The following is a 12,951-nucleotide window of genomic DNA, read 5'->3' on the forward strand; positions in this document are numbered from 1 at the left end:
TGGGGCTTAAACCTCCAAGGACTATGAGGCCTGCTTTTTGGTGTCTCCCAAAATGATCGATATTAGGGGCAGCTGGGTAGCTCAGTGGATTGAGAGCCAGGCCCAGAGACAGAAGGTCCTGGGTTCAAATCTGGCCTCAGACACTTCCTAGCTGGGCAAGTCACTTGATCCCCATTGCTCACCCTTACCACTCTTCTACCACCAAGGAGCCAATACACAGAAGTTAAGGGTTAAAAAATATATTTTTAAAAAAATGATTGAGATTAGGCTAGAAATGGCGGGTAGGGTTGGTTGGAGGTAGTTGAAGGGAGGTCATGATTCCAGGCCTCTCATGATAATTCTTATGTTTCCCTTCCTTCCGAAGGTGGGAGTGTCCACTCTCCTTCCGCTAGCATGGCGGCATCTACCCAGTACCGACAGCTGATCAATGACTACGGACCCCCATCTCTAGGCTATACCCAGGTAAGGCAGGGCTTTCCATTTCTTCTCCTTTTGGGCCGCTTCCGGCCCGAGACATGGGAAGGAAGGGGGTGGAAGGGTCCGGTGGGACCCACTGGTGCTCTGTATAGCCTTCCAAAAAGGGGCGATGGAGGGGGAGAAAGAGGTGTCCAAGAAAGGGCATCCCTGCCCTCCCCTGAGGAAACTCACCGTCTAGGCAGAGAGGCCGGCTGCCTGGACAGTGGAAGGCACACAAGCCCTTCCCCACATCTAACCAACAAATTGGGTGCACCGTTTGGAGCTGACGTGTGACCAGAGCTGGACGGCCTTAAACAGGGAAATCTTGGAGGGGAGAGTTTGGAGCAGGGCCACCAAAGGCTTTTTTTCTTTTTCTGAAAAACTCTTCTTACCTTCTGTTCTAGAATTGATAGTGAGTATTTGTTGCAAGGCAGAAGAGCAAAAAGAATGAAGCAACAGGGGTTAAATGACTTTTCCAGTCTCACTTGGCTAGAGAATGTCTGAGGCCAGATTTGAATCCAGGACCTCCTATCTCTAGGCCTGACTCTCAATCCACTGAGCCACCCAGCTGCCCCACTCATGTTTTGGATTCCCTGGGGCTCCTGTGGGACCAAGAAAGGACTGGGTTGGAATTACCTGCTCCCAGATTCATGGGTTGGAATGGATGGGAAAGGGCTTATCTCCGTGTTGGCCAAGATGGCAGGAGAGAAAATAGGGCATGTTAGGCCTCGGTTCTGTGCTCTTCAGCAGACATTTATTAACAAAAGGCCAGAGGCTTTCCTTCCCCATCTGGCACGAGGCACCGTAGGCTTGAGAAATGACGCCAGGACAGACGTTTCCAGTTCATGCTAGAGTTCAGGGACTTGGAGAGAGCAGCAAGGACCAAGACAGAGCCGTCCAGCTGTCACTGTTCCTCTTGGATTGCCCGCCAAGGAGTCTCCCGAGTCAGTGGTGTTCCCTAGGAGTGCTAAGGCCTGGATGCCCACGTGTGTGGACCTTGAAGAGCTCTTGGTTCCTTTGGATAGAAGAAGACTGGCGACATCTTTGCCAGACTCACCCAGCAGGAAAGGTGGCCTTTGGGTCCCCACGTCTAGTACCTTCTTCCAAGAACAGGAGCCGGGTGTCTGGTAGCCCCTGCCGTTGGCTGGGCCTTGGGCTCCCCAGCTTGAGAAGATCTCGCCCCGCTCTGGGGGGCAGAACATGATTCCAGAGGCCGAGACACTGTTATGTGTCCAGGCCAAGAACCCAGCCATTCAGAGGTGGGGCCATTGTTCCTCGGAACATAGAAGCCCACGGGCTGGTGGGGTCAGGGCTGACCTCATGCCCCGCCAAGCCTTCCTGTCTCAGGAGGAGAAGCAGGCGAGAGTTAGAGAGCGGGACCGGCTTAAAAAGCGTCGCAAACGGGAGGACAGCCTGAAAAGGAGTCTGGAGAGGCAGAGGAATGCGGAGGCCATGAAACGCCGGCGGGAAGATGAGAAGGAGAGGGAGAAGGAACGCAGGAAGGACAGAGAGGCCAAGAGGAAGCGCAGGGAGAATGTGGAGGAGAGGCAGAAAGAGCGGGAGAAAGACCGTGAAGCCAAGAAGAGGCGGAGGAGGGAGAAGAAAGAAGAGAGGGAGAAAGCACTGTCCGAGGATGTGGCTGCCCTGATGCCTCTATGGGACATGGAGGAGGAGGAGGAGGAAGAGGAAGAGGAGGAGGAGAGGGAAGGGAGAGACAAAGAACAAACGTCTGTGTTCCTGGGAACCCCAGCATCGCTGCTCTGGGTGCTTGCCTTGTGATACTCTTTGTAATTGTGGGGGGAAAAAAGGTTTATTTTTCAGAAGGGCATCATGGAGGGGCGGAGATGGGGCGAATAAAAATGCCTTCCATTGTCCGTCTGTCGTCTTTAAAAACAATTGTATGGCCATTTTTACAGCCTGCTCCTTCCCGCTCAGCTCTGGTCACGGGTCTCTAACGTGTGGGTGGGTGCCTTGCCCCAGCTCCTGGGTCCTCACTCGAGGGCGAGATCCCGCTCTTACTCCCTGTGGGAGATCGGAACTGTGCCCCTTGGCATCGTGGTAATGCCATTGATCTACCCTAGGGGAGATGTTAGCACAGAGCGGTTTGGAACTTGGCTCAGGGTCGCAGAGATCCCAAAGGGTAGCTAGGGTCACAGGCTCGTGGACGAGACCCGGAAGGGCACCTGGGAGGCCGTCTGGTCCAACCCTCTCATTTTTCAGATGACAGAAGTGACTCGCCTAAGGTCACCCAAATAATAAATGACTGGGCCGGAACTCGAAGCTGCCTTCTTGACTCCCACCTCCTGGGCCAGTGTCTGGTTTCCCTTTGTGCCCTTCCCCGCAGCCCACCGAAAGCTCTGGAGGCCATCCCTGATGTCGTGTCAACCCAAGTGCTTCAGCCCCTGAGCCGCTGTTGGGGCTGGGGGCTTCCGGGGCTGGGATCAGGGTGCCCATCCCTCGCTACTGGACATCACCCTGCCTTTGGCAGCCGCCAGGGCACGATACCACCCAGCTGGTGGCCTCGGCTTGCCCCAAGAGAGGTGTCAAGCTCTGGATTTCTCCAGTCATTCTAATAAACTTCTCTCTGACTCTAGGGTACAGGGAGCAGCCAGGTACCCCAAAGCAAATATGCAGAACTTCTAGCTATCATCGAAGAACTAGGGAAAGAGATCAGACCCACATATGCAGGGAGCAAAAGCGCCATGGAGAGGCTGAAACGAGGTAAGTGGTGGGTGGGCTCCGGGCACAGGCTCAAACACTGCCATTTACTTGGGGGGCTTCAGAATCAAAATGTAAGAGCAGAAGGAATGTAGGATCAGATCTTCACAGCTACAAGGGACCCTTAGACCAACTCCCTTATTTTACAGATGAGGAAACTGAGGCACAAGGGTCACACGCATAGTGACAGAGCTGGGATTAAATCTCAGGTCCTCTGTTGTTATCTTTAGCATCATTGCTGGCCAAGGAGGAGGGGACCTGTTCTCCCATTAACCAGCGAGGAATTCCAGGTCCATAGTCTCAGAACCGGAAGGGGCCTTAGAAGGGAGACCACATGACCTAGAGGGTACAGTGCCAGATTTGGATTTCAGAAGACCGAGGTTGAGATACCCGTTTCACTTGTTGTAGCCTCCATTTCCTCATCTGTAAAACGGGAATAATAAGGGCACCTACTTCTCTTTCCGGGATGTTGTGAGGTTGTGAGGATCAGATGAGATCATATTTGAAATGGGCTTTTTATTGTTGTTGTTGGGGCAGTGGATAGCATGCAGGGCCTGGAGTCAGGAAGACCTGAGTTCAAATCCAGCCTCAGACGCTTACTAGCTGGGTGATCCCGGGCAAGTCACTTCACCCTGTCTGCCTCAGTTTCCTCAACTGTCAAATGAGCTGGAGAAGGAAATAGTGAATCACTCCAGTATCTTTGCCAAGAAAATCCTGAATGGAATCACCAAGAGTCAGACCCAACTGAAGACAACCACCACCACCTGTCAGGTTTACTGTGGGGATCAGATGAGACGTGCTTGCAGAGGCCTTGGAGAGCTCTTACTGGCGCCCGTCAGCTCTAAGTGTGGAGGCCCCTCTCCCGTCGCAGACTGGCACTTGCTTTTAAAATGGTTTTCCTGAGGAGGCAGAGAAAGGGCCAGTGAGTTACCCAAGGTCTCTGAGGTAATAAAGAGCAGAACTGGGATTCAAACCCACTGTTGGCTCCAGATTGGAACGCAGAAGTCCCTGAGCAGGATGACTTGGAGAGCTACCTCCTAGCCTCACCGAAGGCTTGGGCATGCGTGGGCACGCAGTGCCAAGCTCTAGGCCTTTCTCCCCTGCAAAAAACTCACGTAAGGGGAATTTTTATGTTTCTCTGGAGCCCATCTGGTTCCTGCCGTGGAAGCTTAGCCCCAGCCTGCCTGTGGTTCATTTAGTCGACATTGGTCCCAGCCCTGGAGCAGCGAGTGCCAAGTAAAACAGACCTCCCCTTGGAAACAAAGCCCTCATCTTGGCAGGGCGAGTGACCTCTTCCAAGTGGGCAGGCTAGCTTTCACCTGGAGTGGGCACAGCTTTCTCTCCCAAGGGGCCACATCCAGGGCAGCAGGCAGGAAGGGAGGGTGGCACCGAGGGTCTCCAGAGTGGTCCTTTGTGGCTGGGCTTCCTGAGGCCTAGGAACCTGGGGAAAGTGAGCCCAAGCGCGGGATAGGGGGCCAGAGAGCCTTTTGGGATTGTTTATCCTCAGAGAGGATTAGATGAAAGCAAGGCATGACTGAAGTGAAAATAAGACCTGGTGGTTGCCGCAGCAAGCTAAATAGGTTGCTACCTTATGTTAAAAAAAAAAAAAAAAAAAGGAAGGCAAAAACCTTTCTAATTTAAAAGGTGGCACTTGAGAGGAGCAAAGTGTGGGGCTTGGGGGCAGGGGCAGGATTCGGGGGTAGACTTTTAATAAGCTTACCTGTGCCTAAATCCCTAGAACAAAGAGGACGTGAGAATCTTAGAGAGGGTATCGGGTTGTCCCCTTTCTGCACACCCTACATTTTACAGCTGGGCAAACTGAGGCCCAGAGAGGGCAAGTAAGCTCGTCCAAGCTTACCCAGGTTGTAAATGGCTGAGCCGGTACTTGAACCTAGTTCTCCTGACTCCAAATCCATGGCACCATTGTATCAGTAGATCAGTGGCAGCTAGCTGGGTCAGAAGTCAGGAAGACATCATCTTGAGTTCAAATCTGACGTCAGACTGCTTCTAGCTGTGTGACCTTGGACAAGTCACTTAACCCTTTCTGCCTCAGGTTTGTCATCTATAAAATGAGCTGGAGAAGAAAATGGCGAAGCACTCTAGGATCTTTGCCAAGAAAACCCCCAAATAGCATCACAGAGAGTCAGACACAACTGAACAGCCACCACAGCCTCAGTAGTTGAAGGTTATGGGATTTCGATGCTGTGGGAAGCCTCTCCACCAACCATCCAGTAGGGAGAAATGTTCCAGATTTGCTGAAAGCTCAGGGAGACTGATTCGTCTGAGATCGTGTCAATAATGAGTAGAAGAGTCAAGATTTGCACCCAGCTCCTAGTATTCCAAATTTAGTGTTCTTTCCATGCATTGGAGCTTGTAAGAAGTAGGAGAAAGCAAGGAGATGTTCTTTGCTTCCAAAGGAGAACTGGGGAGAGTGTGCCTGCCCTTCTCCTTCCCCAACTCCCGCTCCTGGAGGGAGAGCTAATGGCCTAGGACCTTGACTGCTTTTTAAAAAATCCTCTGTCTCAGGGGCAGCTGGGTGGCTCAGTGGATTGAGAGTCAGGCCTAGAGATGGGAGGTCCTAGGTTCAAATCTAGTCTCAGACACTTCCTAGCTGTGTGACCCTGGGCAAGTCACTTGACCCCCATTATCTAGCCCTTACTGCTTTTCTGCCTTAGAACCAATATAAAGTATTAAATCTAAGATGGAAGGTAAAGGTTTAAAAAAACCCCAAAATATCTCTATCTCTACCCAAAAAGTTCACCAAAGCAGCGTTGCCACTGGCCACAAAAGACTGGCAAGATAGATGTTTAAAGGGGACAGTGAGGGTGAAGAGAACACGAAGGAACTGCAAAGATCCCATCAGCTGGGCTCTTGAAGTGGGCAGGTATCACTGGCCTGCTTATATATATAGCTTCTCAGGATGATCCGGGACCTGGAGAACCCCCGAAATCTGAGAAAAGGCCCAGAAAGTCAAAGCTTTATAACTGTAGACAGAACTAGTGGCCCATTGCCTGGCCCAGCCAGACCCTATCCGGAGTATTAGGTGCCTTTCTGGGCACCCTGTTTTAGGATGGCACCTGATAAGTTGGAAGGCTATCAGGATGGGCAGAGAGGCCTCCCAGTGCTTGTCACATGGGGGATCAGTGAGAAGGAAATGGGGATGTTTAATCTGGGGAAAAGTTAGGGAGGGAAATGACTATTTTATCCAAGTATCTGAAAGGCTGTCATGTGGCTGAGAGATTAGATGATTTCTGGGGTGGAATAATACTAGCTAACATTTATATAGCACCTACTGTGCGCCAGGCACTGTGCAAAGGGCTTTGCAATTTAAAAAAAAAATTTTAAACCTTACCTTCCACCTTAGAATCAATACTAAGTAATGGTTCCAAGGCAGAAGAGCTGTAAGGGCTAAGGCAATGGGGGTCAAGTGACTTGCCCAGGGTCACACAGCTGGGAAGTGACTGAGGTCAAATTTGAACCCAGGACCTCTCATCTCCAGGCCTGGCTCTCAATCCACTGAGCTACCCAGCTGTCCCCTGGACTTTGCAATTATTGATTTCATCTTTATAACAACCCTGGCAAGTAATAAATAATAATTAACATCTGTATGGCACCTACTGTGCGCCAGGCACTATGTGATCACCAGGTGGAGTCAGGACTTTGGTTCAAATCTAACCTCTGATACTTTCTAGCTGTGTCACTTAACCCCCAATGCCTCGCCTTTACCATTCTTCTGATGGCTAGTATCCATTCTAAGATAGAAGGTAATGGTTTAAAAAATATTGATTTGATCTTCATAATAGCCCAGGGCTGTACTACTAATAATAGCTAATATTTTTATACTGCCCAGTGGAGGAAACCGAGTCAAACAAGTGCCTTGCCCAGGGTCATACAGCTGGTTAGTGGACCGAGGCCAGATTTGAATTCTGGCCTTCCCGCCTCCAGCTCCAGCATTCTACCCACCTCACCACCTAGCGGCCTCCGTGGAAAGCAGAGACAAAGGGAGGTTTGCCCTGAAAGTGCTCCAAAAGAGGATAGGCCGCAGGAGAAGGCAGGAGGTTCCCTCGTCACTGGGGCTGGCCGGGCACTTGGCAAGGAAGTCCCAGAAGGGCTTCTGGCTTTTTAGTTAGTCTGGTGGTGCCTGAAGCCCCTTCTAACCCTGGGGATTCTGAGGGCCTCCAGAGGTTGGTTGGAGGAGCTGAGAAGACGACGGTAGACCGTATTCCGTAAGGAAGGGGTCATGAGGCTGTCCCCAAAGGGTAGTGCTCAGTGACTTTCTGAGAGAGGTGGGGGGAGAAGGGTGCGAGTAAATGGTTAGCAGTGGGTCCTCCAAGACCTCATGACCCAACAGTTTGATCTGCACTCTTTTCTCCGTCATGTTCTTAAATTTAGATCATCTAGAAAACAATCGGGCTCAGATTGTGGCATTTGCAGGTCTTCTTGGGGTAAAGGCTCCCAGGGACAGTCGACTCTTGTCAGCGCCCCTGGGGGAGGGCATGGGATGTGTCGGTTTCATGGGGGGCTCATCCCTGGTATAATTTAACATCTCTGATTGGGCTGATGAAGAGACAGCCTCGCTCGCTGCTCAGTCACCTATTGAGATCTTCGGGAAATAAGAACAAGGATGTAATGAGGTTCACTGACACGTACGTGGCACTTACTGTGTGCTAAGCCCTTTCACCAGGATTATCTCATTTGATCCTCACGACGACTCTTGAGAGGTAGGTGCTGTTATCACCCCCATTTTACAGAGAGGGAGACTGAGGCAGACCGAGGTTAAAGTGACTTGCCTGGAATCACACAGCCAGTAAGGTGAGATTTGAATGCAGGTTTTCCTGACTCCAGGAGGCCAAACTTAATTCACCGTGTTACCGAGCTGCCTTTTTATAAGTGAAGCTAAGTGGGTCATGGAGAACAGGGTCGGGGGAGGGGCCCGATGCAAACAAAAGACGAAAGCGGAGTCAAGGCCTCTTTTCATTCCAAGTGTGACAGAGAGAGGGTAGACCTCCCATAGTAGCCTCCTCCACCTCCTTCTGAAAGCCTTCCTGGGGTGTGCGCATGATCTTGGCTATTCAAGGCTATGCCCAGCCCTGTGGAAGGAAGGCCAGCCTGCCGAATCTTGAAGAGACTCCTCATCTGAAAGTTGGTCCAGTTTTTTTGGATGTAGCACATCAAAAAAGGATCCATATTAGTGGATAGGCTGGACCCACTGACAGATCCTGGATCCTCCAAGTACAGTGAGGCCAGATGTGGCCCAGTGGAGAGAAGGCCCAGGTTCCAGTCTTGCCTCGGCCACTTTCCAGTTGTGTGACCCTGGCAAGTTATTTTACTTCTGTCTGCCTCCATTTCCTCATCTGTCAAATGGGGATGGGGCAGCTAGGTAGCACAATGGATAGAACACTGGGCCTGGAGTCAGGAAGACAATCCCACCTCAGACACTTTCTAGCTTGTGTGACCCTGGGCAAGTCACTTAACCCTGTTTGTCTCTGTTTCCTTTTCTGTCAAATGAGCTGAGGAAGGAAATGCCAATAAAACCAAATGGAGTCATGAAGCGTCAGACATGGCTGAACAATAAATTGGGAATGATAATAGCCCCTACCTCCCAGGGCTTTTTGTGAGGATCAAATGAGATATTTGCAAAAGGCTTTACAAACTTTAAGGTGCTAAATATTATTTGCAAAAAGTTGCTGTCTTTGGGAGTGGAGAAAAGAAGTCTATTAGGCCTGCAGGAGTTGAGTACCTTTGAGACCATCTAGAGCAGTGATGGTGAACCTTTTAGAGACCGAGTGCCCACACTGCACCCTCATGCCACATGTGAGCTGCTGCCTTACCCCAGATGGGAAGGAGGAAGCGTTCCCATTGGCTGTTGGATAGAGGGGCGGAGCATGGGAGGAATGTCCTCAGGTGTGTGTGGAGAAGGGAGGGAAGCAGCGCCTTCCAGCATTCATGCCATAGGTTTGCCATCACGGCTCTAGACCAACCCCCTCATTTTATAGCTGAAGGAACTGATCCCCAGAGAGGGTAAATGAAGGATTTAGAGCTGGAAGGGACTTTAGAGGCCATCTAGGTTGAGGCTCACTTTATAGATAAGGAAACTGAGTCTGAGAGAGACTAGAACTTGCTGAAGGACACATAGGTCATCATTGCCAGCATCAGAATTTGAACGTGGGGCTTTTACTATACTATGCTATATCCTTAATTACTTCATAATTAATTCAAATGCTTAAGTGCCTACTAGCTCTAGGGAGATGGCAACAGGTATTGCAAAAGCTGACCCTGCATTGAGGAGCTCCTGATCTGTTTCTCTTCCTGGGATTGGTGTTTCCCCCTTTGAAGCCTGTATTAGAGGGGCGGCTCATTGGAATGGGGCTTGGGGGCAACCCGGGCTTCTCAAAGATGACCACCTTCTTTTTTCAAACCTTTACCTTCCATCTTAGAATCAATACTAAGTGTTGGTTCCAAGAGAAAAGTGTGTTCATTTGGGTTCTCTCTAGCTGAAAGAATATGAAGTTGACCAGTAGATGTGGTCAAGGGAGGGAGAAGTCCGGGTGTGTGTGGGGGGTGTTTAAGACTCTTTGTTAGTAAATGGCTGGGCCAGAATTTGAACTCAGAGCCTTTGGTTTCAAATCCAGCAAGCTTGTACCACTCTATCAGAACATGATTCTTGTTTGGATGCTGAGGAGAAGGCAATCTTTTGCTGAAGATGCCCCAAACCAAGGGAGAACCTCCAGACTCTTAATTACTTTCCAAGCCTTCCAAGGTCAGACAAAGAAAAATAGGTTTGGGGCAGTTAAGTAGCTCAGTGGATAGAGAGCCAGGCTTGGAGTCAGGAGGTCCTGGGTTCACATCTGGCCTCAGACACTTCCTAGCTGTGTGACCCTGGGCAAGTCACTTAACCCCCCCCCCCATTGCCTAGCCTTCATCACTCTCCTGCCTTGGAACCAATGCACAGTATTGATTCTAAGATGGAAGGTGAGGGTTTAAAAAGGAGAAAAAGAAAAATAGGATTGACAACCACCTGTTGGGGGAGTTGAGGCCCAGTCTTTTGGATGGGCCAGTTGACACCTTTAATTTCTTTCTAAGACTGGGGGTTCAAGGTAGGGCCTTAACATCCTCTCCTGTTTGTTTGAAATCCATCACATGAATCCACTCATTTCCATCTTCTTGCTTCCTCTTCCAGGCATCATTCATGCTCGAGGATTAGTCCGGGAATGCCTGGCAGAGACTGAACGGAATGCAAGATCCTAGCCTCCCACTTCATTTCCAAAGTTTTCCATTTCTTTGTGAAGAAGAAAGAGTAACACTTATTCCTCTGGTGACTTTCAAAACATTCATCTGAATCCCATATTTTGAATGTTCTAAAAGTTTCGGTTCTTTCCCCTTTTCTTCCTCCCATCCCCAAGACACAGTCTAAGAATAGAAGAAAAGACAACTTTGCAGTCAAGATTTCCATTATAAGTAGTTAGAACAACCTAGGTTACTTTTTTTTTTTTTTTAAGCATTGAGATCCAGAAAATGCATGTAGACAATTCTGCTTCTGTTCTTGCAAACTATAGTTTACTGCCCTGCTAACTTGTCCAAATCTTTGATTTTCTTCCTTTGCGTACGCTTAAAACATCACACAAATTGTCGTTCTTTGCACCTTTTCCAGAATCTCCAATAACTCTTAAGGATTTTTTCATGAGTCAATGCCAACTGCTTGTTCTTCCTGACAGTTTGGTATCTCCTGGTTAGGGCTACACCGATTGAGACCCTGCTTTAAAAAAAAGAACTTTTTGTTTTTTGGTATGTGAGCATTTGCATGATTGTTTGTGCTTTGAATTTAAATGCATGAGTTATAAATACAGAGGACTGAGCAGCCTACTGAAAAATTAAGAACCCAGATAGTTACTTTTCAGACAAAGACTGTAGATTTCAGGTCTTGAGTTTGCCATAGAATGACTAAAAAAATCTGGATAAATGACTAAAACTGTTACGTGCATCTTTGTATTTATTACTTGATGTAATAAAGCTTATTTTCATTAACAATTTGTATCAAAATGATTGTAGGTCTGCTTTTATTTGGGAGGTGGTGTTGACACAACTCAACAAATTACTGGGTAGCAGGGCCAGAATCGAGGGGGTCTCACGGAAACCAGGGACACGGAGTGATGTGTTGGCGTGGCAAGACCTAGCTTGAAAAGCCTTGTGGGTCAGAGGTGGGAACAGACAGCAGGCTTATCATGGGAGAATGACATCATGGTGTTTTGCATCAGTTACAAGAGCAGAGATGTGGTCGGTCTGGCAGGAAGGAGAGTAGGGGAGGATGAGGTTTTTTTATAACTATTAAGTTATACTGATAGGACTGGATCTAGGGAGTGGGCTTTCTCAGTTCTGCCTACCCAGATTATGAATGCTGAAAAGTCTTGGCTGGGGCAGAATGGACAAGTAGTTCTATCAATTTTTTTTTTAATCCTTATTTTCTATCTTAGTAACTATCTTAGGGCCAGGCAATGAGAGTTAAGTGACTTGCCCAGGGTCAAATAGCTAGGAAGTATCAAAGGATAGATTTGAACCTAGTTCCTTTGAATTCCAGGCCTGGTGCTCCCTAGTTTCTGGAAAAGTTAAGATGGCATAAATGATGACAATTAATGGTAAAGTGCAACCGTATTATTGTAGGAGTATACCATTAAACTGGTTCATAAATGAGTACCAACAGTACCCAACGTTTTTGACAGATCCTACAGTTTGTTTTGGGGATGGAACTCGTCATTGTTTGGTTTGGCTCATACCCTAGTTTTGTGCTGTTCTAAGTTTCCATTTATGTAGCTATTCACCTAATAGCTTTCTTTTGGGTCCCTCCAACACCCCACGATACTTTATAAAGTATGAATATATAGAGTACATTATTTCCCTGTTGTTCCTGATGGCACGACAATATTCTGTTACCTTTGGATACCATGATTTGTTTGGGCATGCCTCAGTTGTGGGGTAGTTTTTTCCCCAACCTTTTTCCTATCACAAATAGCGCTGCTCTGAATATTTTTGTCCACATGATTTTATGTGGCTGGATATACTGGGGGCATACATTCAGTACTGGGATTACTAGGTTAAAGGGTGGTAGGAACAATTTTGTCAAAATCTCTTGCCTAATTCCAAACTGTTTTTCCAAATGGTTAGACCAAATCACAGCCCCACCAGCTGGGAATAATTGTGCCTTGTTTTCCCACAACCCTGCCAACAATGAAGTTTTCCTTCCATCTTCACTGATCTGGGCGTGAGGTGATGAGGTGGTAGTCAATCCAAAAAAGCCTTTAAATTGAGGTGTTCCAAGAAGAAACCAATTACGGTATAATCCCTGGAAGTTCATAAATGATTATTGAAAATATTATTCTGAACTTAACACCAAAAAAAGGAGAAGGAACATTTCCAAAAGAGCAAAGGCAGATGACTGTGTGAAACTATGATTCTAATAAATGATTGTTACATTCATTTTAGTTCTAGACTTAAACCCACTGCCCAACTCTGACTGGTCTCAGCAGAGGGGCCTGCGTGATCTACTGAGTAAAGTAACAGGTTATTGCTCTCTCATGGATGTTCTTCTCTACGTTTGTGCATTATAACATGCTCTAATGAGCCAAGCCACTAACTTTGCCTAAAATGGAATTATAAGGTAGACATCTCCCTTGTTGGATAAATAATCCAGCCGGAGGGAGAAGAACCGAACATGTAACATTTGGTTACATGAACACATTGGGTTCACGACCTAATCGGTATGGATTGAGTGTGCAGCTATAC

At 48.2% G+C, this 12,951-nt stretch overlaps 1 protein-coding gene across 1 annotated transcript; it reads left to right on the top strand.

Moving 5' to 3' along the window:
• The first annotated feature begins 372 nt into the window (after window positions 1–372).
• On the top strand, window positions 373–11,202 carry CDK2AP1 (cyclin dependent kinase 2 associated protein 1). Its single transcript, XM_044658750.1, has 3 exons — window positions 373–462; window positions 3,051–3,177; window positions 10,355–11,202. The coding sequence occupies exons 1-3, from the start codon at window positions 394–396 to the stop codon at window positions 10,420–10,422; spliced, it is 264 nt and encodes an 87-aa protein (XP_044514685.1). The 5' UTR covers window positions 373–393; the 3' UTR covers window positions 10,423–11,202.
• Window positions 11,203–12,951: the final 1,749 nt, after the last annotated feature.

Source organism: Gracilinanus agilis, chromosome 1, assembly GCF_016433145.1.
Source record: "Gracilinanus agilis isolate LMUSP501 chromosome 1, AgileGrace, whole genome shotgun sequence".
Taxonomy (NCBI): Eukaryota; Metazoa; Chordata; class Mammalia; order Didelphimorphia; family Didelphidae; genus Gracilinanus; species Gracilinanus agilis.